The sequence below is a fragment of the Phyllopteryx taeniolatus genome, chromosome 13 (genome assembly GCF_024500385.1).
Source record: "Phyllopteryx taeniolatus isolate TA_2022b chromosome 13, UOR_Ptae_1.2, whole genome shotgun sequence".
In the NCBI taxonomy this organism is placed as follows: domain Eukaryota; kingdom Metazoa; phylum Chordata; class Actinopteri; order Syngnathiformes; family Syngnathidae; genus Phyllopteryx; species Phyllopteryx taeniolatus.
In genome coordinates, this window is record NC_084514.1 from 12,306,965 (window position 1) to 12,331,212 (window position 24,248).

Consider the following 24,248-nt stretch of genomic DNA (forward strand, 5'->3'; position numbering starts at 1 on the left):
GAATGAATACCTTTATTTAGCTGTCACATTTATTGTCAATTTACGTTGTACTGTTTTTTTTATTTTTTTTAATGAAACCATCACTGTAGGTAGTCTGCGACAGAATGGCCTTATGGTCAAGTTCACAGTCTCGGCGTGATCTGTCAAATGTTAGGGAGGAATGATTACTCAGTGGAACTAATTGCGTGAGCGCCTTGACTTGTTAAGGCGTTAGTTAAATATGCAGTGAGCTATTGACACATCATCCTATGATAAAGCGCTATGAGAAACATATGAAGTTATAAAGTATTGCTTAAACATGGCATTTTTCAAAATCAAACTTGGGCCTCCTTTGAAGCCTCGTGCGGCTGCACCTTCAAAAAAAAAAAAGAGAGAGACTTCTTGTAGCGGTCGATCTCAGCTTACATTCTGTGGAAAAAAAGTGATCTTGGGCTTGAAATGGTTGGTGACCACTACATTAGACGGTAGAAGGTACAATAAACCTGTTGCTATTCATAAATGGAGACAGGATCATTTCTTTGATGGTGTGCCGTGAGATAATTGTAATGTAAAATGAGTGCATTGGCTCAATAAAGGTTGGGGAACACTGATCTAGTGGTTAACACATCTGCCTCACAGTTCTGAGATCTGGGTACAAGTATTACATCATTCATCGCGTTTATTAGCAGACGACTCGACAGGTTCTTGTCAAGGCTGCGCGACTTAACCGCCTTTGAGCTCCGGTCTATGTTTTGAAAACAAACAAGTGTTTTGACCGTGGGAAACCCCAGACTCGCTAAACTGCGTCGTTCAGTCACTGTGACCAGTTTGACAACACTTTTTAAGTATCAAGTCATTGGAGTGTTAATGAGTCTATTTGCATTTTGGGAGTCGAATACTTCATCATCGATCAGTCATTTCGAGTCACTTGAGCTCTCCGAAGTCGTACGATTCTGGAGCGGTGACAGCACAAAAAATAAACAAACGTGGATAGAACGACGACATGCACTCGAGTCGCCAGGGATTTTCAAAGTGTAACTAACCTGCGTCATCCTCGCATCAGGTGGAGTGTTTACCAATAGGAAAAGCAAAAAAAAATAAAAAATACAACCATCCCCTCAATTATACTTGATGGTTTCACATTCTCTATCTCTGGTTTCATAGAGGAGGAAGTTACCTGAACACCAGTTAGCAAATAACTCATAGGTTGTTGACACTTTACAGCAGTTTTACAAACAATTCTGCACTCCAAATAGATTTGTGTACATCTATCGGTAACGATTCAGATCTCAGGGTATTTGAAGAATGTTTATTTTTCATCTTAAATGAAAAAGAGTTGAACAAATTACTGTTATCCAGGTTTTCACTTGACATCTGTGCTTCTAAAAGTTTCATAAATGTTTGAGGAGGAATTTGCATTGGACTAAATTTTCCTTGACCAAGCCACGGGGAAAATGATCACCATCGTTCCAATCTCGCCATGAATGCATGTGATCTGCATAGTGTGCAACAAAAATATTCTGAACAGTGTGAATTGAATTTTCCATTGAGCGATCATAATCGATGGCGATTACAAATGTTCAGGACGACAGTGGAACTGGAGTCCACACCAGCGGATTTTGGAAGAGAGACAGGGTAGGCAGATTGCTGTTTGTAAATAGCGCACTGACCGGGAATTACGGAAGTCCAGGATTACGGTGTGAAAGAAAACAAAATGATCATAAATCATTTATATTCTGAAAATGGAAATGCCAATAAAATTGTGATTCAGAACAGCCAAAAATAACAAATTGTTTCAATTTAATTTGGATTGGATGTGAAGTTTTCATCCACATAAACAATACACGTGTAAAACAGTACACCCTTGTATGGGTGTGTTGGTGGCAATCCCGGGACCTTCTGGACGGGAGCTGATACACATAACACAAAGGGTGTGACTCATCATGAACCAGCAAATGACATGAAGATATAGTGTTAAACCGTATCAGTTTTTCTGGATTTCTTGGGTAGGCTACTTCCAGCATGAGCCTCTCTTTACGATGTTGATTTCTTTTGTCAACTGGTTACTGGCCTGATTGTACAGGGCTCTGTCACCACTTCAATACTTTAGCCTGGTGGAGTTGGCGAAGTTTGGTGGTGAACCACGGCTTGTTGTTATTGTATTGTATTCTTCTTGGTAAACACACGTCTTCACAGAAGAAGTAGGATGTAATAGTGTCCGTACATTCATCCGAGCTGCCAGTTGAAGTTTCAAAGACACTCCAATCTGTGCAGTCTAAACAGTCTTGAAGTGGCATCTTAGCTTCATTGGTCCACTTCATCACTGTTTTCACCACAGGCTACGCACATTGAAGTCTGTGTCTGTATGTTGGTATTAAGTGAATTAAACAGTGATGAGACGAGCCCAAAGCTGCACAGGGAATAGCACCGTAAGAGTCCTTCAGCGTGGTCTAGCAGTGGTCTAGAATCTTGTTTTCCCTGGTGGACAGTCAATGTGCTGCTTGTACAACCCCAATTCCAATGAAGTTGGGACGTTGTGTTAAACATAAATAAAAACAGAATACAATGATTTGCAAATCATGTTCAACCTATATTTAATTGATTACACTACAAAGACAAGATATTTAATGTTCAAACTGATAAACTTTATTGTTTTTGAAAATAATCATTAACTTCGAATTTTATGGCTGCAACACATTCTAGCAGCTTTATATTTTTCTTTGAAACCAATTGAAAGTTTCCTTGGAAGTATCTTTTGGATCATTAACCTGCAGAAATGTCCACCCTCGTTTAATTTTCATAAACCTTGTAGATGGCAGCAGATTTTTGTCAAGAATATCTCAGTACATTTGCCCATTCATCTTTCCTTCAATAATGTGAAGTTTACCAGTACCATTTGCTGAAAAGCAGCCCCACCCCATCATGTTCCCATCTATGTACTACACTTTTGTTATGGTGTTTTATAGGGTGAGGTGCATTTCTCCTCCAAACGTGGTGTGCATTATGCCATCCAAAGAGTTCAATTTTGTTCTCATCAGACCCAACTATATTCTCCCAGTATTTAATTGGCTCGTCCAAATGTTGTTCAGCAAACTTTAAATGAGCTTTGACATGCTTTTTTTTTTTCCCCCCCCAGCAATGGGGTCTTGCGTGGTGAGCGTGCATACAGGCCATAGCGGTGGAATACATTTTTCACTGTTGTCCTTGTGACAACAGTACCTGCTAATTCCAGGTCTTTTTGGAGCTCTCCACAGGTGGTCCTTGGCTCTTGGAAAACTCTTCTGATTATTCTTTGGACTCCTGTGTCAGGAATCTTGTGAGGAGCACCTGATAAAGGCAAATTTATGGTGGTATGATTGGCTTTCCACCTACGTATTATGGCCCCGACCGTGCTGACTGGAAGATTCAGAAGCTGACACATGCGCCTATAACAAATGCCGTCGTTATGTTTTGCAACAATTAGTTTGCGATGGTCTTGAGACAGCGCTCTGCTCTTACCCATCATGAGATGTGTCTTGATTCACACCTTGGCAATGAGACCTTTTTGTAGGCCATCAATTAGGACTGAACCAGCTGATATTTATTTGCACTGACAAGGGGCTGGATTGCTGTTTAGGTGTTGTCTTGGCTTTCCATGCAATTTTTGCACCTCCCTTTCTTCATGTGTTCAATACTTTTTCACATTCTTCCACAAAACTTAATTTCTGATCTTATTTGTTCTACTTTATTTGTATGTATAGATTACTTGGGTTGTTCCCAACATCTGGTGGAATTTTCAGGCCAGTAGCACCTTTGGAAGTATATGTAGTGAGAAAAATAGTGATGTGTTAAATTCGTATTTCAGCGGCTGTGTATATTAGGGGTGCAACAATACATGTATCTTTATTGGATCTTTCGCTACAGTGATCACGCTTCACTAAATGCCAGTAGGGCATTTCACATTTTCTGTATAAATCCTTCAAATCTGGCGTTTGGAACTACTTTGGTTTTAGTGTGTCGTAGAAAGCAGTGCAATGGTGTGTCGCAAGTCTCACAAATACAACCAACATGACATCAACCCAATGAGAAAAGAAATGCCCGACAAAAATAAGGAACATGCGTCCTACAAACCTTAACACGATTGCGCAATGGGAAATGAAAAGCAACGTTCTTGTGCTTTACTGCCCTCTGGTGGCCAGGGGCGCTCAGGTCCAGCTCACCCCTCCCCGTAGCCGACTTGCCGCTGTTCTCCACCACGCGACGTCTTGCGTCTCTTTGCCCCCTTGTGCTGCGCGCATTCGACAGAAGGTGTCAGTATTGGGATTCGAGCGCACATGATAAGAGTATTTTTTTAATACGAGGTTATTCAGCGTGATATTAACGCAAAGCCAACACTGTAATTGAATATTTTAAAATAGCAAACAAACGTGTATATTATTTCAAAAAGGCAAAGTTTGGATTACCTAAATTATTTCATTTTGGTAAATGCAAGAATAATGAGAGAAGGATTATTTTGTTTTGGGGGGGGGGAGAATTTTTCATGACTTCTGTCCAACTCAGAAGTTTACATACATTTCATTAGTATTTGGTACCATTGCCTTCAAACGTTTTGGACATCCATCCACAAACTTCTCACAATAGTTGGCAGGAATTTTGGCCCATTGCTCCACAGACTGATGTACCTGAGTCAAGTTTCTCGGCCACCTTGCTCTCGCACTTGCTTTTTCAAGTCTGCCCATAAAATTTCAGTCGGACTGAGATCAGGGCTTTGCGATGACCACTCCGAAGCACTGACTTTGTTATCATCAAGCCACTTTTTTAAGCAGTTTGGCAGAATGCTTCGGGTCATGGTCGATTTGGAAGACCCATTTGCGCCTATGCTTTAACTTCCTAACTGATGTCTTGAGATCTTTCTCCAGTATTTCCACATCATATTTTTTTCCTCATGATGCCATCTATTTTGTGAAGTGCACCAGTCCCTACAGTGGAAAAACAACCCCACATGATGCTGCCACCTTTGCAAGCTTTCCTCTTCTTTCTCCAAACGTAACGGTGCTCATCATGGCCAAACAGTACAATTTGAGAGTTCATCAGACCACAGGACATGTCTCAAAAAAATTAAGTCTTTGTCCCTGTGTGCATTTTCCAACCGTGATCTAATTTTTTATGTTTCTTTTGGTGTAATGGCTTCTTCCTGACAGAGTGGCCTTTCAGCCCATGTCGGTACACTACTCGTTTCACTGTAGATAGTGACACACTCTTACCGGCTTCAGCCATCATTTTCACAAGGTCTTTTGCGTTTGTTCTTGGGTTGATATGCACATTTCGGACCAAAGCACGTTCATCTCCTGGACACAGAACCCGTCTCCTTCCTGAGCAGTATGATGGCTAGACATTCTCATGGAGTTTATACTTGCGTATAATTGTTTAATCTGATGAACCTGCCACCTTCAGGCATCTGGAAATTGCACACCAAATGAACCAGACTTGTGGAAGTCCACAATTATCTTCCTGATATTTTGGCTGATTTTTATTTACTTTTCCCATGAAGTTACACAAAGAAGCCATGTGTTTCAGGTGTGTCTCTAATTACCGTAATTTCTCGTGTATAATGCGCACCCAGGTATAATACGCACACCCAAAGTTGGCCTCAAAATTCTGGGAAACCCTTCTACCTATGTATAATGCATTTTTACAATGCATGATTTTGCTTCTACCCATATGATTAAAACATGAAATATTATCTGTATTTTGTTAGTTTCTTGTCAAATAATTAGTCTGTAGTTAAGCACTTTATTTGAACACGTGATCTTTGTTTAAATTTATTTGCTCTTATCTTGAAATTGTCAGCCATACTCTTATTTCGTAAATGAGAAAACACACAGTTGTGCTCATCTGTTCGATTACCCCGGCAGAATTTGTAAGATGGGTACAATTCTTTAAAGAAAACATGAAGGACTGGGCGAAACACATTTAATTTTATTTTAATGGGATTCAAATTAAACGGTCAAGCATTTCAGAAAAGCATGATCATTCAACAAAACCTAAACCCATAAGGAAATTAATGAGGGTTGTTGTTCATCAGTCATATTTATAACAAAACAAAACAATATTTCACAAATTCTGCCACGGTATGTAATTTTATGAGCACAACTGTACATATATGCAGTCATACATACCCCTGTCATATTGTAATGAAAGTGTAGGCCACACCTTTTTTATAACCATGAGGTGGCGGTGGCATTTTGGAATGAAAGTGTGCAGCTTTTTCATAACCACTAGATGGCAGCATACATTTATAAAATGTGAGTGGTTTTTCCATTTGCCCCTGTACCCATGTATAATGCGCACTATTGACTTTTGACAATTTTTTGGGGGAAAAAATTATACACGAGAAATTACGGTAACTCAAATAATGTCAATAAACCGGTCAGAAGCTTACAAAGCTTCATTACGTCTTCTGGGTTTTCCAAAATTGTTTAAAGGCATTGTAATCTCACTGTCTGTAAATTTCTGATTTTGAAGAATGTAATAAATAAAAAAATAAATAAATCCTTCCCTCATTATTCTGGCATTTAGCAAATGGAAATAATGTTGGTTATCCTAATTGAACAAAAACAGGAGAGGTTTGGTCTGAGTTCATGTCAGAGCGTGTGACAAAAAAGTGTCTTTTTATATAGTGTATGTAAACTTATGGTTTCAACTGTATAACAGTTTCTAAATCCAAGATACCATGCAAATATGCTCCCTGCAGCATCAATACGTAGCATTGTTAATGCTAATTTCTCAGCATTCAAAAAAAGTTATGTTTTTTCTTATTCAAAGAATCTTACATATTTTGTCAAATAGTAATAATTTTTAATACCCTGAATGCTCATCTTCCAGCACTCTCAAACAATGAATAAATACTGTATGTTGCAAATAAACGAGAGTAAATGCCTTCAGTGACAGTGGGTAAGAGAGAGTGGAATGCGGGCACCTCAGCATCATAGAAGCAGTCCGGCACTGGGGGAGTTCTCCGTCAACACGGCCTTTGGGTACTTGGTCTAAAGGGTCAGTTTGGGGGTTGTGGACTTAACCGGCTGCGAGAACTGAGAGGCGTACTGGTACTCCTTCCAGTATTTTTTATAACACAACACACAAACTGATGGATGGGATTGAAAATAAGAATTAGGTTGTGTGTTGACATAGGTTTACAGTATACAGTATGTATTCCCACCTTGAAGATCCTCATAGCGACAAATGTGAACGTTTGCTGGATCATCTGGGGGAGCAGGTGGGCAGTCCAGCACAAGAAAAGCTTTTGCACCATTGGGCCTGTATATCGTCACCTGCAAGAAATAAAACATAACAGTGATTGAATCTGTGCAGGGTACAACAGAACCTCAATTTGAAGCACTTTCCACTAAGCTGATATGCAGCTCACTCAGTAACCAAAATTATACTTAGTAATACAATTAAGCTTTTGTATTATTCAGGTAAAATGCCTTTTGTGGTACCATGTATTATAATGAACAAGAAATTGAAGAAACAAGGGTGGTGTCATTTTTTTTGTACATACAGTATACTGTATATAGATGTACAATTTTATATACAGTACAAACAAATATATTTGCCATATAATATACTTGTATATGATAATGCAGTCATTGATCTAATTATTAAAAAAAAAAAGAAAAAAGACTAACCATAAGAATGGGCTTATTCCACTATTACATAATTTTTCAAGTTTATCGTAATGTTTTGAATGAATAAAAATAAATGAAGTATTTGAAGTTGTTTTGTCAGTTTTCATTGCACTGCTTTTACTGATGTTTTAGATTTTTGCCGTGGTATCGTTTCAGTACCAGTATCAAGGTACTTTACGTGGGTATAGTATCGAAGTCAAAATTCTGACTATCGAAGTCTGAATTTTGGGAAAGTAAAGTAAGAAAGTCAAATATATCCACACATACATACATACGTACATAGTGGACCTTCAACGAGAGTCTTGTTAACAAGCTGAACAATGAATGAATAAAAAAAAAATAAAAAAAAAATAAAAAGTACAGTGGAAACTCGATAAAACGGACCCCGATATAATGGATATCGGTTAAAACGGACCGTCGAGACTGAACAATGTTTCCAAAAACAGTTTCCATCTGTCACTTAAACTGTCATTGACGAAGTCTGTTTGTTCAAGAATTGGCCGCTGCTGTTTACTGGCAGAGAATGGGACTGACTATTTCCGGGTCACAGATATACAATATGACTTGATCTAATTCCAAAAGACGTGCCTATTTGGCGGCCATGTTGAATATGGGGCATTGACTTGGCGGCCATGTCATGCTGGTTATACCTATTTTCTATTGTGCCATACAGCGCAGCGCAGACAGAGTGAGAGCGGCAGGGCAGCAGTATTAAATATGAGGAATACAAGACTAGTCTCTGGAGTCTGGAACATGCTATTTTTGGTACAGTAAATTTTTTTTGTCAAGCTGTTCGCCTTTGGAATTAGGAAGCACACTAATTCTCAGCAAAGCGTCTCGCCTACGATGAGTACTTTATGTCAACAATGTCACCATGACCAAGCACACCAACTTGGTTTGGATAAAATGTGAAACTTTCAAACATCTTAAAAATATTTAGTTACAATAACTTCATCGTGTACTGGATGTGGATGGATGTATATTTTTTCTTTACCGCCTATCCTCACTAGGTTCGCAGGCGTGTTGGAGCCTATCCCAGCTATCTTCGGGCGAGAGGCAGGGTACACCCTGAACCGGTCGCCAGCCAATTGCAGGGCACATAGAAAAACAAACAACCATTCGCGCACACATTCACACCTACGGGCAATTTAGAGTCTCCAATCAACCTCGCATGCATGTTTTTGGGATGTGGGAGGAAACCGGAGTGCCCGGAGAAAACCCACGCAAGCACGGGGGAGGACATGCAAACTCCACACAGGCGGGGCCGGGATTTGAACCGCGGTCCTCAGAACTGTGAGGCAGATGTTGCAACCAGTCGTCCACCGTTCCTCCATATATATATATAAATCAAATGCAGGGACAATTCTGTATATGTAATAATATGATGAGGTCACAGTCATAACAGGCTTCTGAGGGAAACCATATTGTAAATAAGTTTTACACTTCTGCCTAAAAGTTTTATCAGTTGGGGGGCAGGGGGAGCATTTGGATCTGACAATCTATTACATGATTTAAAAAATTAATAAATAAATAAATACATAAATCAATTAAAAAAATCACAGTATTACAGACTTTTTTCCCCCCCACAATCATTCTTATACAGCCGACATCAGGCCAACAGCCCTGACCATCCGAGCTTGTTCTCACACTCATCCCTCTCGATTTATTTCCAGGGGGAGCCCTCCTCCTAGAACCCACTGGCCCAACGACAGAGCTGGTGGTCCAAAGAAGAACGTACAAGTGCGCCCGGGGTGAAGTGGGGTGGGGGCTGGTTGGATGTAGTGATGAATGTCCTTCCGATCTCTTATCAGCCAGAGCAGCTCCTGGTGTGTGGGTGGCTGGGGGGTTGTGAGGGTTTGTGATCATTGCCCAAACACACGCATGCAGGGGCCGTATCCCCCACACACACAGAGGGAAATCCATCCCCAAGCTATTCCCACCGCCCTTCAATGGGACCGAGACCTTCATTAGTCGTCTTACATCGATATGATCTGCATCTGCAAGTCCCATGGGTTCTGTTTCTATTGTGACTTCAACTATGCAACACGCAGGCGGAGCAACGTCCACACAGCTACATAGTGGATTTGCAACGGAAAAGGAAAACACAATAACAAAATTAATCCGACCATCATTGTAAAAGGGTCCTGCGCGAAGAAGAAGAAATAATGAGGCACACTAAAAGGGTCGATGATGTACCTACTAATATGTTGTAATATCCATCCATTTACCGTACTGCTTTTCCCCACTTGGGTCGCGGGCGTGCTGTCACCTATCTCAGCTCACTCTGGGCGAGAGGCGGTGTACACCCTGAACTGGTCGCCAGCCACACCTACGGGCAATTTAGTCTTCAATTACCCTACCATGCATGTTTTGGGGATGTGGAAGGAACGGGGAGAACGTGAACGCCACACAGGCGAGGCCAGATTTGAACCGAGGTCCTCAGAACTGTGAGGCAGATGTGCTAACCAGTGCCACCTATGTTGTAATAAATATATTTAAATACATTACCATACTTAAAACCCTTGTGACTGCCCCCAAAATGTATTTTATTTTTAGACATAAAAGCAGGTGCTTTCCAGAGGTCCGTTCAGTGCACTCACTGAAAAAAAAGTCCTTGGAACTGACTTCATTTGAAAGTGTATCAGTTTCATATGATTTAAAAAAAAAAAAAAATTACAAGAGGGGACAATTACGTCAGTTTTCCAAATTTTAATCATGTGCAACTGAGTACCTTTTTCAGTGCCGAAGTGACTTTTTTTTCGGGGGGGGGGGGGGGGGGGTAGTAGTTTTCAGACGATAAAACAGAATAGAAATTCTCATATATGCGAATATGAAAATGCTTGATAGGCGCAATCATACACGTATTTCATTATATAAAATACAATCCCTTTCCAGCATTCGCTGTCAGAAGTAACAGCAAATCGGACTGCCAAATGATCGATAAACGAATGATGATCTCATACCACAGACTTGGAGACGGTCCCGGTGTCACGCACTGCAGGGGGGGGGGGGGGGGGGGCAGCCACCGTGGTCCAATCGCACCTGCACCCCAACCCCCTCCCCCTCCCCCATCCCCCATCCGAGCCCTGATACTTGAAAGTGGCTCCAGACAAGAGGACCATGCTCTTTCTCGCCTGGTGGTGCCACGAGCATCATGCCTCGAGGATTCCTGGTGAAGAGGACCCGGCGATGTTCGGCGTCGTACCGAGCGCGGAGCGGCGCTCGACTTGCCACGCGTGACGCTGACAAGAAGCACCGCGGGGAGGCTGAGGTGAGCGAGCGCGAGCCCGTCAAGGAGAGCGACGTGTGGGGCGTCCCGAGCCCCGACGTCGCGCCCCCGCCGGCGCCCCGCGAGGACGCCGTCGGCGTCGCCGAGGCGTGGAACCTTCAAGTGGAGTCCGCGCAAGAGGCGGAGGCGGACCGACGCGCGCAGTTGCCGGACTCCGACGTGGACGTCGTGACTCCCGCGGGGGACCTCTCGTGCCTCTTCCCGCCTCCGCCTCGGGTCTCGGCGGCCCACAGCTCCAGACTTGTGGGGCTCCACGGCGAGGGGGAGAAGACGGCGTTATTTCCCGAGACCTGCCTGTCCCCGTCCCCGGAGACCGAGTTGCCGTTTTTGCCAACGTCCGTGCGGGTAGCGTCCGCCGACGCGCACTTTTCTTCTTACGGTCCCAATCCGAAATACCAGGCCGACGTGGGGCACTTGTTCCCGGCGCTAATTAGCCACGAACACCGCGCGGCCGCGAGAAAACGCTCGCACCCGGAGTCGGGCAGGCACAACAGAGCCAAAGCCAAAGTGACCCGGAAGCTGACTTTCGAGGACGAGGTCACCACCTCTCCGGTTTTAGGTCTGCGCATCAAGAAGGAGAGCCCGGAGACGGCGAGGCGGCAACACCGCGACAAGTCGTCCGGAAGTCAGCCGCTGGGGGAGTTCATCTGCCAGCTGTGTAAGGAGGAGTACGCCGACCCCCTCTCCCTGGCCCAGCACAAGTGCTCCCGTATCGTGCGAGTCGAGTACCGCTGCCCCGAGTGCGACAAAGTCTTCAGCTGTCCCGCCAATCTCGCCTCGCACCGCCGCTGGCACAAGCCGCGACCGGCGGCGGCGGCGGCAACGGCGACGGCGACGACGGCGGCGGCGGCGAGTCAGCTGCGAGCGGACGGGAAGGAGAACGAGTTGCTGACCCCCGACTCCTCCTCGCCTCATTACCCGCACGACAGCCCCCCGCCGCCGGGTCTGCTTCTGTTCCACGGCAACTCATACGAGCCTCGACCGTTCGTCCAAGTGGAAGAAGAGGGAGCGGAGGTGTACGACTGCCGCTACTGCGGCAAGAAGTTCCGCCGACAAGCTTACCTGAAGAAGCACATGGCGGCGCACGAAATGGCAGCGGGGCCGCCGCCGCCCACTTCGAGCCGCCACGTCGTGTTCGTGTGTCACCTGTGCGGCGCCCGCTTCCCGTCGGCCGACATACGGGACAAGCACCGAGTGTGGCACGCAGTGAGGGACGAGCTCCTGCAAGGCGGTGGCGGAGGAGGAGGAGGAGGCCTCGGGTTCAGGGCGGAGGGATACGCGGTGGGCAGGGAGTGCGAGCAGCAACTGCTAACGTGCAAACACTGCCCGGCCACCTTCCTCAGTTCTCCGGGGCTGGCGAGGCACATGAACAAGTCTCATCCCGGAGAGAACATGCGCGTCATCATGCACATGGCCGTCACACACTGACACCAGAGCGGCTCTCACTCACCCGTCACCGGACGCAACATTAGGTACACCTCTCTCTTAAAGTGTCTCAATAAATGACATCAAATGACCCCCCGTGTCATCTCGTCTAATAGATCCAGGTGAAGAACCGCACCGGCAAAGTGTCCTCTCCAAAATAATAATGCTCAAAGTGGTCAGAGAGGTTCTCATCTGGCGCGTTCATTCGTTCGGTGAGTCATTTGCAGTACACTGGGAGCTTTTTCTTTCAAAATAGTGTCGTGAAACGCACGCGTGGGATCGGCGCTGCACTCTCCGAGGTGCTGAAAGTGTAACAGAGGCAGAGAGGACTTTCACCAAGAGATGCATCTGGAAAAAAAAATGTCATAAGAAAAATAGAAAACAAATGTCTGAACTTCATTCATGTTTACATAATCATGACTACCACGGTTAGGATTTTTTTTTTGGTTTAGGTTTGCTGTCGAATAGATATATCCATTTGTATTGACGCAATGTTTTGTTTCACCCTTGTATTATGTACTATCCCTATTAAACAGGGCACATGATTAGACAGCAGATATTCAGGTTATTCCGCTTTTACTTTACTTGTGAGACTCACACAATTAATGCCTGTCCAAGATGTTTTATAGACTTTTTCACAGTATATACCCCAGGATGGAAATAAGTGATGACACTATTGCCGTAATATGCCTTTTATATTACGTGCAAATTGACTTGGGCATCAAATATTTTCATACAGAAATGAAAGAATTAACTAAGTCCTATAGTACAATGTCTTTAAGGGGTATAAAGTTCTGTTGAAATATCTGCTGAAAGAATTTTGGAAGCTCAATATGTGATTTAATGCAGTGCGTCTATTTTGATATGTTTCATGTGACATAAGTGTCAATAAATATAGATGATGAATGAGGATCCTGTGTTCTTAAGCAATTTTAAACACAACAGTGAATATTATGAACAATTTATTGTCAACACATCCATGCTTTTTTTTTTTTTTTTTTTTTTGTGTTTACTGTAGATGTTACACAAGCATACACGTTACAGTAAGAGTTTGTGAAGACCTGTTCACATGATCAATACATGCACTTATAGTATTGGGCTGGCATCATGCAGTAGCCTATGTATAATGCCTGTTACATACAGTACATGGGCGGTGTGCTAAACGGAAGTGGGTAAACAAGCAGCAACCTTCAAAAGTTCAACCATTTTGTCAAGGTCAGGCTAACGGGTAGTCATTTTGCTGTCGATTGAACCTGCTGTCCCAAGGTAGGACACCGTACAAAAGGTCGATCGTTCAAACTGAACTATTTCTGCATGAGCGCAATGCATGACATGCCAGGGTAATTAGTTCATTTTGTGTCAAAATATATTTTTTAACAACCCAAAATGTGCACTAATGAATTATTATTTTTTTTTTTTTTAAATTCCTAATTCTTTCACAGACAGTTTCACCCAAGTCAAAATCTACAACAGATATATCCTCAGCATAGTTGATTATTATTTTTTTTCTAAAGGAACAAAAAAAAACACCTACAATTTCTCCACAAATTGAATGTATGATTTTAGTACAGTTTGGCCCTGAACTCAGACATGTCAAAAAAAAAAAAAAAATAAATTTAGCAGGCTGCTATAAAGATTACATTTTTTTGGGGGCATGTGACTTGAAAGCAGTGTGATTTGAGTCATCTGGGGTACTGGAGCCACTGGGTAAAAGAAATTCGAGGTTTGGAGAATTCAACAGGTTCTCTATACACGAGGCCAGATTGGGATAGTAAAAGTATTGAAGAGCGCAAAACGCTTGTAACAAGAGCGTTTCGCGACTATGACTGGCAACAACTAAGCAGTGAGATTCATTCCATTACATTCTTTTTTTTTTTTTTTACCATGGCATATTTTTAAATGTAACAAGTTGTATATTTCTTCTGAAATTAGAATCTACAGTAGAAAAAAACAAACAAAAAAAAAACAGACAATGATCAGAATTGTAACAGCAGATACAGCCAAAGCAGTGAAACATAGTTGTTTAACAGCATTTAAAAAGGTAAATACTAGCGAAGTTCGTGATCATGTTATGCGAGTGGAGGAACATTTAATCCAGATAAGCTTTCGACAGCCACGGCCACGACTATTTCCCAAAAAGATACAAAGTGGGAATAACTTTCTGAGGCTGTTTCAGTGCTGTCACACCTCAGGCATTTGGAAGAAATTTTAAGGCACATCTACTTTTCTTTGTGTTTAGTGAGATTAGCAAGTGATCCCCAACAACGGTACTTAAGATCTTTATTCCAGACGATGCGATAATATTGAATAATTGTAGCGTTGTATTTTAATTTTAAATGTAATATGTAATTGCGTTCCAGGCTGAAGTGCTTTCTCGTTCCAAAAGAGGAAGTGTTGAACATAAAATATTGTAGCATGAATCGACATTTGGTTTGTGCAGCTATTGTCACGTAACAGCATACTGCATCTAATATATACATTTATACTCAGAAGTGCAAAGAAATATGAAGCAGTGGTTCTGTTGCGTTGAACGACAAGGGCGATTAAAGACTTGCCAGAATAATACAACACAACTTAACTGACTGGAGGAAAAATACAAATAAAATCAGTGCTTGTCCACATTTTACAGCAAAAATTACTACGACTCATCTGTTCAATTTGAAATGTTAAATATACAGAATGTGTTTTTTTTTTTTTGGCTCAAGAGTTTTCTATTGTTGGCAAATTATTTTTAGTTCCCATTTACATTTTATGAGGTCAACTTGGAAACCACTGTCTTTAACTTCATCGACGCAACGCTGCACTGAGAACAAAAATGGACTTCGTTTCATGCAACTTTCCACTGAAATAATACAATTATACAGTATTTGACACACACACACACACACACACACACACATATATATATATATATATATATATATATATATGTGTGCGTGTGTGTGTGTGGAACAAAGCTGAATACAAAAGCAGCAGCTTAGCGCAGTCGTGAAATAGTGTCAGTATAGTATATTCCACAAATTACAGTAGCACGGACAGCCTATAACAAGTATTTTTGGAGCGTATGACTGTGACACCCAAATTCTGACATGACTAGCCATTGTTTTTGCTGTACTTTGTTTCAATTGAAGTCCAGTTTGAATCGGGTACAGGGGTGCGATATGCACGTGTCATGTCAAGTCTTATTGGCCGATCCAGAGGAACGTCGAAGCTTCATGGACATGCGCATCTTGCTAGTTCGAGGAGACATGGGGGAGGCTGAGTCGCTCCCGGCCTCCCCAAGTGCCGGACTTTCTGACCGAAGAATCTCGAGGCAGGAGCCTGTGGAGGAGGAGGAGGCGGGAGAATATCGTGTGTGGGGGGAGGGGTGAAGTGACAGGGGAGGAGGGAGATGACGATGGAAGGATAAGGAGAGGGTGACGATGATGAGGGGGATCACAAAAAAGTTATATCACCATCCGCGCCACGCAGACACACCCACACGCCAAGAGACAGCTAACACTATTTCTTCAGGGCTTATTCTAATTCCATAAAACATCAACATTATGTCTCAACTGACAGACACACAACGAGGCACTACGGGTGAAGAGCAACAAACTGGACATAGAAAGGTGAAAAAGTTAGACCACACGACGATTTGTGTATGTGTGTGTGTTTGTTTGAGATGTTCTTCGAGAGTTTGACATCGGTCTGTTGCTAATTTGTTTTTGAAACCAAGAGCTTTCTCGGGCTAACGAATAGCACTGATAGTGGCGGTGTTATAACCTTTTAACCAATGAATATTGGAACCAAAACAGTGCAGCAACACACGTAGACAGACAACATAACGATACATATATATTCTTTATCCTCTGCGGAAAGACTATTATTGAAGTTACTGGGTCACACAGTAGTTGCGAAAGTCTTCTTGGTTTGAGTCTTAATGACTGCATTTTAAGGCCAAATGGTGGCCAAGGCACGCACAGGCCAATGCACAAACTCTTTGCTACATTGTAGAAGAACAATATTATATCGTGCTATATTCCTTACCCAAAACACATTAAAATATCAGTTTTTTTTTTGCGGTGGCTAGAACAGATTAATGGCATCTCCATTCATTTCAATGGGGAATGATGATGAGTTACAAAGGTTCTAAAAAACAAGTGTGGTGAACCGGAGAGATTTGGTCTTGAGAGTGGCTATATTGGCATCATCATAAGAATGGGAGGGTGCTGTTTCACTCTGGTGGGAGGCGAGCATTCCAGTAATTGTGTACCTGCCCTATAATCGTGATTCTTGCTCCTTGCTTCAACTCAAAATAATCGGTGCTGCTTCAAGAGTGGTCATGACGGTCTTACAGTTGAATATCAGGATTTGATTTTGGACAAAATCTGCAGGAGAATGGCGGCAGAACAGCAGGCTAAGTGGCTTTGTATTTTATGTAGTTGCCGTGTCAGTGTTCCTGCACTTTGCTTTATGACTTGCTTCAGCTGGTTGCCATGGACTTTGGATTTTGAAGGAAGCTGAGTAAAATTCAAAATACAATAGTCATGACAGCGCATGACATGCTGCCAATTTCATTACCCAATATTTTTATGTCAACCGGGTTACATGCCAGGCACACTCAGTTATCGCCATACTACCAATTTCCATTTTAATCTTTTATATTTGAGGCCTAAAAGTGTTTTTCTTCCAAATAGTTACTGTAATTATTTAGGCTTTGCACCTATCGGTGGTGACTCGAATTGGCATTCGGGAATCGAATCAAAGAATGACATCCTACTTACTTTCTCCTGACAAGAGCTGCAATGCTGCCACGCCGGATTAAAAATAAAAAATAATAATAATAATTAAAAAAAACATGATTTTTAGCCTTTATTTATAAGCGACGCCATTTAAACTTACTGTGCATAGTTTCTGCGCATGAACGGTGTTGTCGCTCCACTGAGATCATGCATAAAATTTGTTAAAAAAAACAAACAAAAAAAACAACATCTCCGCAGAAGGAGGCGTCCATTGGCATAGCCCCGAGGAGCTGCATGGATATTCATGGCAGCGCCACAATCGAAGCCGAAAAGGAGCCATCGCCGAGGTGGACGGCAACCGCGGCAGAATGAACGGGAGAAAGTTGATCCAAAAGATTATGTGAGCGGGCTACGAAGCCCCGGCTAGCTATCCTATAAGTACTATTATTATTCAGTGCCAAATATTAACCGCAAATAAAAACATTTTAATGCATTGAATACTACACTTAATAATATGTGTAGTCACCATTATCTATTTTGATGTATTTCTGTCGTACCATTCACAGCTGGCGTGAAGGACCTTCTGCTTCAAACCTTTGCCTTTCACCCTGAGTCTAAAACTATCCAGCGGTTTGGGGACCAGCAGACACATAACACTATGCTCCACTGAGCGGGAGCATGGAGACACGCAGGAGAAGGAAGAACATCGGAAGACAAGGATGGAGGGAAAGGCAAGACGGAGAACAAACAAAAGCAAAAGAGTGAAGGGAATACAAGGACAAAATGTAGAGAGAGAAGGGAACACAAGGAAGCAAAATAAAAATGGCAGGATGCAGAGGGAGAGAAAATCAAATGAGAGGAACAGAGAAAGGAGAGGAAGAGGAAAAAAGTAGGGAAGAGAATAGCAAGGAAGGAATGGGTGAATAGAAGGGCAGGTGAAAGAGAAAAAGGTGTAGAGAGGCAAAAGCACAAGACGAAACAAAAAAAATGAATACATGAGAATAAGTAAAACAAGGCAAAAAAAAAGAAGAGAGAGAGAGAGAATAACGGAGAAATGTACAGAAAATGGAAAGACACTCCCGAGCTGATAAAGAAATGATTAGGTTAGGACATGGAAACCACTTTGAACCTTATCATTGTGAAACCTAACGTAGAACATTGCTAACGTCTACGATAAACAGCACAACATATACGAAATGTTGTCATTCACCAGATTTTGGATGTAAATACCCTCAAATTAAAGCTGAAAGCCTCCACTTTCATTTCAAATCCACTGGAGTGGTGTTCAGAACCAAAAAAAAGATGAGCATTGTGTGTGTGTGTGTGTGTGTGTGTGTGTGTGTGTGTGTGGTGCTACGTCAAAACCAGAAGGAGAGGAGCAGACATAAGGTTAGAGGCCAAGTAACACAAGATCAGTGAGATTGCAGGTTGCAAGGGAAACGGTCAAAAGGAAGTTATAGTGGTAGTGGTCAGGTGGAAGGAGAAAACGTCTTCATGGCGCAACGGTTAAAGACAAGGATATGTCAAGTTCGCCTTACGGTGTCGTTTGATCATGTCAAAAAGGAAGTTCTTTTTTTTCGACAATAATAATGAATCACAAAATGTGAAAAGCTGAAGATGTTTATTAGTGAGCGGGGGAAAACAGCTGATGAAGTGACCGTCCCCAACGAAGCTGATAAAAGATGAGGTAATTTGACGGTATTATAGGATGTTGGAATTTCTCAGAGGTTTAACAGGATAAACTAGTGTTTTTGCACCAAACTGCACTCGAAAGATAAGCTGAAAATGACATTTCCTTCTGAAAGATTCAGCAAAGGCTCCCAGAAACACATGCAGACCTGTAAGTGTAAGAAGGACAGATAACGGGGAAAGCGAAGACGTGGGCAGGCCAAAAAAGGAAGAGCAAATCAGACTGTTGTTAATGTGACTGGGCTTACCTTTTAGCTATAGGCAAGTGACACAATACGATCTAAAGGGGGAGGGCGGGGGGGGGGGGGGGAAGAAAGAAGAAAACAGAGAAAAAGAACAACCAAACACAAAGGGAGAACAAAAGAAGGTAAGAATGAACAGAAATCAACCAAAGGGGGAGAAAAAAAACAGAACGAGAAGAACGGTTGATCACTGCGTTTGTAATTGAAGGCTGTTAAAGGGGGAGGGACTTATTTCAGAGCACAGGATGTCTGTCAAATTGCGTAATGAATGAAAAGAATCATCTGTTCTGAAACGATGGGCCTTCATATTTTCATATCTGACAAACCCGTCACCCTGTGTTCTGAAAGGTCTGAAAAGTGTTTGGGGCTGAACGACACACAGCGCACGATTGCTCCTCAGGGCGTACGCACGCGAGGCCACGCCGCTCGGATCATTTCCCGCGGCACGCTGGTTGGGAATCGCAGTTTCTATTTATTTACATTATGCAGGGTAGCGGTTAACCTTACCTTGCGTAGATCGATCGTTTTATGGTCACTGTTTGACATGTGACGTGCGGATGTTGTTTTTGTAGTATTTATTTGGATTATGCACGGAGCCAGTTAGCATACCTGGCAAGGTACAATTGTATTACAGTCATTGACTTGAATCTCAACTCAGGCCCTCCAGTGTCGGAGTTTGCATATTATCAAAAGACTCTGTAGTATAGACGTATAGCAGTAGCTAGCGGTTGGGAAAAAGGTGTACTTTCATTCCAATATTATATGTAATGTCTAATGTTACAGATTTGTATATAATAAGAGAATTTCCGCTGCTTTGCGAGAATCATGGTGGCCTCGGAGTTCGCGTCTTAGTTTACTCGACGGCAGAAATGCACATGATGTTGTAATATTCCTAATTATAATTCCATAGACCAGTGATTCTGAACTGGTAGGCCGGGACCAAAAAGTTTGGGTGGGTCGCAGACAGCTAGTGAATGTATTCCTATTCGGATTTGTTTTCCATACAGTACGGAGGTGCACTGCATTCCCACACCGAACATAGTAGCAATGTGACTTGCACTTTTTTGTTCTCTCGCCACTGGTTTACTCGGTAAACAAATACAGTGCAGCTCAGCCTTTGGCTGACGGACATAAGAGCAAGCAATATGCCTTTGGCGGTTGCGCAAACCTATTTGAAAATGGGACTTAAAAAAATATAATATACTGTGCATATGTTTTCCGAGGCTATTTTTAAACCAAAAATATATAGACCTTAGACCGGTGATTCCCAACCTATTAGTGTGCCGTGAGCGCTCTTCAAGTGTGCCGTGTGAGTACATCCCAGCCCAACACCAGTATTCCTGCATGTCATTCAGCCTCAAAATAAAAAGTTATTAATATCATTATTATAATAAGACAACAGCTTGTGAGATGAGCAAGTATGACAGGAGCAACAAAATTACACACACGTACAGTATAGCTAAATATACGCCGATAGTGTTCATGATGGTTATTACATTATTTTGAAATATAACTTTATTGTAAAAAAAAAAAAAATGTAACACCATTGTAAATAACTGCAAATTTAAATAATGACATTGTCTGAGTCACAGCACAGCACGCCATTTTAAATGACATTTCACCAGGCTCACCACAGAAGACTGACTCAGTATGTGCCTTAGTGGGACACATGTGAGAGTCCTACATTACTTACAACTACCATTACTTTGACATTAATCAAACGCCAGCTAAAATGTTAAAAGTCTTGGAACAGACAATATTATTTGGAACACAGACTGAAGCAGAGTGGGCTTAGTGCGTGTTGTATTTTGGACTTTTGTCTCCACATGCACGTTTGTTTTTGTCCTTAAAAATAGGGCTTTTGGAAATATCAGTTCAGAGTGAAAACTTTGTGTCAATGAGCAATTTTTTTTTGGCCCGTGTCATTTAAAATGTGCAATGTCATCTCATTTATTTAGACAATAAAAAATGACAACCTAAGTGACATTATTATCCTTGTGCGTGCCCAAAAGACTGCAAACATGGTGGAGACTAGGGAATAAATAGTAGCTATGACTTTGGCTAAGTGCTGTTATTACATCTTGAACTATAGCGTTTACGTGGTGAAAAACAAAAACAGAGGGTCACTGAGACTGTCGTACCTGTGTCAGTAGGAAGATGAGTGCAGGGAGCTGGACTGTAGACGCGGGCAGCGTAATCCTCAAAGGTGGTTGGCTCCTGATGGTGCTGCACAATGGTTTCCAAGTATCGGGCACGCTCCTCATAGCTGATGTCAAATGTCAAGGTGAAAGCAAACTAGAGATCGACGGTCAAAGGTTGTGCTGTTTTCTAACTGTAAAAAGCGGCCTCAAATGATTCCCAGTGTCAATAAAAATCTCTGCTGGATTATGGAGATCTTTTGAACATAAATGCTGCTGTTCAATGATTTGAAATGATTGATACCGTTTATCGCGCTTCTTTGAGGTTCACTGAAAAGTGGCCGCTCACCACTGTGAATTATAATCGCAATCGAAATATTTAGCAACTCTTCAATGATAACAACTGCCAATAATTCAAATAGCGATAACAGTAAAATTGTTTGGTTCTTAAAGTGAAATTTAGGGGGATATGTCTTTCAGTGAGAGGTGGGGTACACCCTGGTCTGACCTGGTCACCAGCAGCAGGTCATGTGACAGTACGTATCATAGTAATGATACAAAAGACTTGGGTAAATGTAGCTAAAGATTTGTTCCAAAGGAGTATTGTACAATCTTAAGTATCAACTGTCATTTGGATAGTAACCTGGTGTAGTTTTACATTGTATGAAGTACTAGGATGGGATCCAAGAGGCTGTGGATGTCAAATTAAATATATATTTTTTTAAAAACCTAATTGAAAATCATTTTTTATTTATTTATTTTTAAATCATAGAGATGCATTATAAAGGCAGACATTTGAAAAACCACAATTGCTTAACACACTGGCACTGTGCGTAAGAGAGGATTAAAATGTTTAAAAAAAAAATAGTCCATGTCTTCGGTCACTGTAAACGGTTTCTTGTTTCCTATCCATACAAGATAGGGAAAACGAATGGGATGCTGTCGCCGTAAAGAAACAAAACAATGCATCACTTGTATTACAGCCTTCAGCCATTGACTGCAAAGGCGGCGCAGGGACTCGGCAGAGAGCAGAGTAAATGGAAACCAGGACTTCAACTGTCCATATATTAGAGCTAACCTCATTGATAGAATGACATTTACGCTCTTGTCCTCAGTCCGAGTCATACATCCAACCATAATGATATCCAGGCATAGCCGTTAGTCACGTCAACACGCACGCACGCACACCTCCCTATAGTATTACCATTTACTTTCTCAGCTCCAATAACAAATGATTTTCAACGAGGGAAAGTGTGTGTGTGTGTGTGTGAACAACGAAAAATGATGAGCTCCATTGTGAACACGAAAATGTGTATATGTAAGTGCATGTGTCCCAATTTGAGTGGAGATGGGGGCAGACCAATGAATCTTCAGAATGAAATCTGCGTTTGTGCCTCTGTGTGAGATAGTGAATGGCCAGTGAGCCATTTACAATAGTGCCCATGGGTTTTCTATTGGGTTAGAGAGACTAAGGGCCACAAAAGGAAAGGGATTCAGGTCTAATGGTAACAGATCCAGTTAGAGACAATGATCATAACAATAACATGGCTCCTTCAAAGTGGAGAGACAGACAGTGCTCGGGAAAAGCATGAAAAAGGAAAAATGCAGTAGCAGGAACTAAGCAGAGATTCTACTGTAATCAAGTCAAACAGGCAAGCTTTATCTTTGGGTTTTAAAGTTTCAGTACAGGTGACAGACAAAAACCCCTTTTGCACAAAGTGAATAAAAGATGTAAATGTTGCAATACGCATGCAAGGCAGTTGGATATGGCATGTAAAGACACGAAGACAAATACTGTAAGTAGTAGAGGGGTGTCTAAAGTGCAGAAAAGTCATCATTGTGTCAATGGCCCCCTAGTTATTGGAGAAACAAAGCATTCTGGTTTTAACTCTTTACAACGAAGTTACTCAGGAAAGGTTGGAGTGCAAACTAAGTGAGACGCTGAGAAGTGCTCATTCAGAGCCCAGAAATGATGAAGACAAAGAAATGAAACTCCATAGGCAAGGAGGAGAGAGTGAAGGGCAGCGGTGAAACAGCACAAGTGTTACAACAGTGTATATGTGTGTGTGTGTAGATGCTTGAGAGAATAGCAGCCGTGACACCATTTCAAAAGATGCACCACACGCCGGCTCGATATGCGATTTTACCACCTGCCTTTTCCTGCTTTCCGCTGCCCTGCATCACACATTAGTGTGTGTGCACGCGGGGGAGAGATGTGTGAACAGTATGTAATGTGTATATATACACTGTACACTCACCATCACCAACAATGGGCAAACCTGCACAATCCGAAAAGCTGGCTTTGTAGTAAAAGAGTGCGGGTAATAGACTGGCCTGCCTGCAGTCCAGGCCTGTCTCCCATTGAAAATGTGTGGCGCATTATGAAGCGTAAAGTACGACAACGGAGACCCCGGACTGTTGAACGGCTGAAGCTGTACATCAAGCAAGAATGGGAAAGAATTCCACCTACAAAGATTCAACAATTAGTGTCCTCAGTTCCCAAACGTTTATTGAATGTTGTTAAAAGAAAAGGTGATAAAATTCTAAGTTCATGATTATTTGCTCAAAACAATAAAGTTGATCAGTTTGAACATTACATAGCTTGTCTTTGTCGTGTATCCAATTAAATATAGGTTGAACATGATTGGCAAATCATTGTATTCTGTTTTTATTTATGTTTAACACAACGTCCCAACTTCATTGGAATTGGGGTTGTACATTACTTGTGCACTCACTGTAGTAGTCTCGCCACGCTGCACTATTGCATATCTGTTGTTGACCAACCACTCAGTTGTTGTTTTTTTTTTTTTGATGTTGTCCTTTTGTTGTCTCCTACATTCATCTACCCAGCATGTGATACTATCTGTGGCCTTAAGTTGTGCTCAAACAGCAGCTCCCCTCAGTGAGGAGACAGCAGAGCTGTATGCGTTCTTAAGAAAAAGCGTAACTGTCGCCTTTACATTGGGGCTCATGAAAGAACACCAGTTGAGTGGCGCTGTGACGTGAATAACATGTCCCCATACTACAGAGTGTATGCAGTTAGGTCCGAGTATTTGGACAATGTGTTGAAAATAATGTGGTTGTAGTTACATTTA

The 24,248-nt window shown here is 42.1% G+C and overlaps 1 protein-coding gene and 2 long non-coding RNA genes across 4 annotated transcripts; 1 reads left to right on the forward strand and 2 right to left on the reverse strand.

Annotated features, from left to right (window-relative positions):
* Window positions 1–355: 355 nt before the first annotated feature.
* On the reverse strand, window positions 356–12,126 carry LOC133487632 (uncharacterized). Of its 2 annotated transcripts, none has more exons than XR_009791412.1 (4): window positions 11,998–12,126; window positions 7,178–7,289; window positions 6,938–7,102; window positions 356–4,246 (listed from the first exon to the last, which is right to left on the reverse strand). It is a non-coding gene; the product is annotated as an uncharacterized LOC133487632 (long non-coding RNA). The 2 variants fall into 2 exon arrangements; XR_009791413.1 differs by lacking the exon at window positions 11,998–12,126 and adding an exon at window positions 10,610–10,665.
* On the forward strand, window positions 10,792–13,266 carry LOC133487629 (insulinoma-associated protein 2). The gene is made up of 2 exons (XM_061794537.1): window positions 10,792–12,407; window positions 12,477–13,266. The coding sequence occupies exon 1, from the start codon at window positions 10,801–10,803 to the stop codon at window positions 12,361–12,363; it is 1,563 nt and encodes a 520-aa protein (XP_061650521.1). The 5' UTR covers window positions 10,792–10,800; the 3' UTR covers window positions 12,364–12,407; window positions 12,477–13,266.
* A 1,003-nt stretch (window positions 13,267–14,269) lies between these two features.
* LOC133487631 (uncharacterized) lies at window positions 14,270–23,727 on the reverse strand. The gene is made up of 3 exons (XR_009791411.1): window positions 21,157–23,727; window positions 19,022–19,053; window positions 14,270–15,681 (listed from the first exon to the last, which is right to left on the reverse strand). It is a non-coding gene; the product is annotated as an uncharacterized LOC133487631 (long non-coding RNA).
* Window positions 23,728–24,248: the final 521 nt, after the last annotated feature.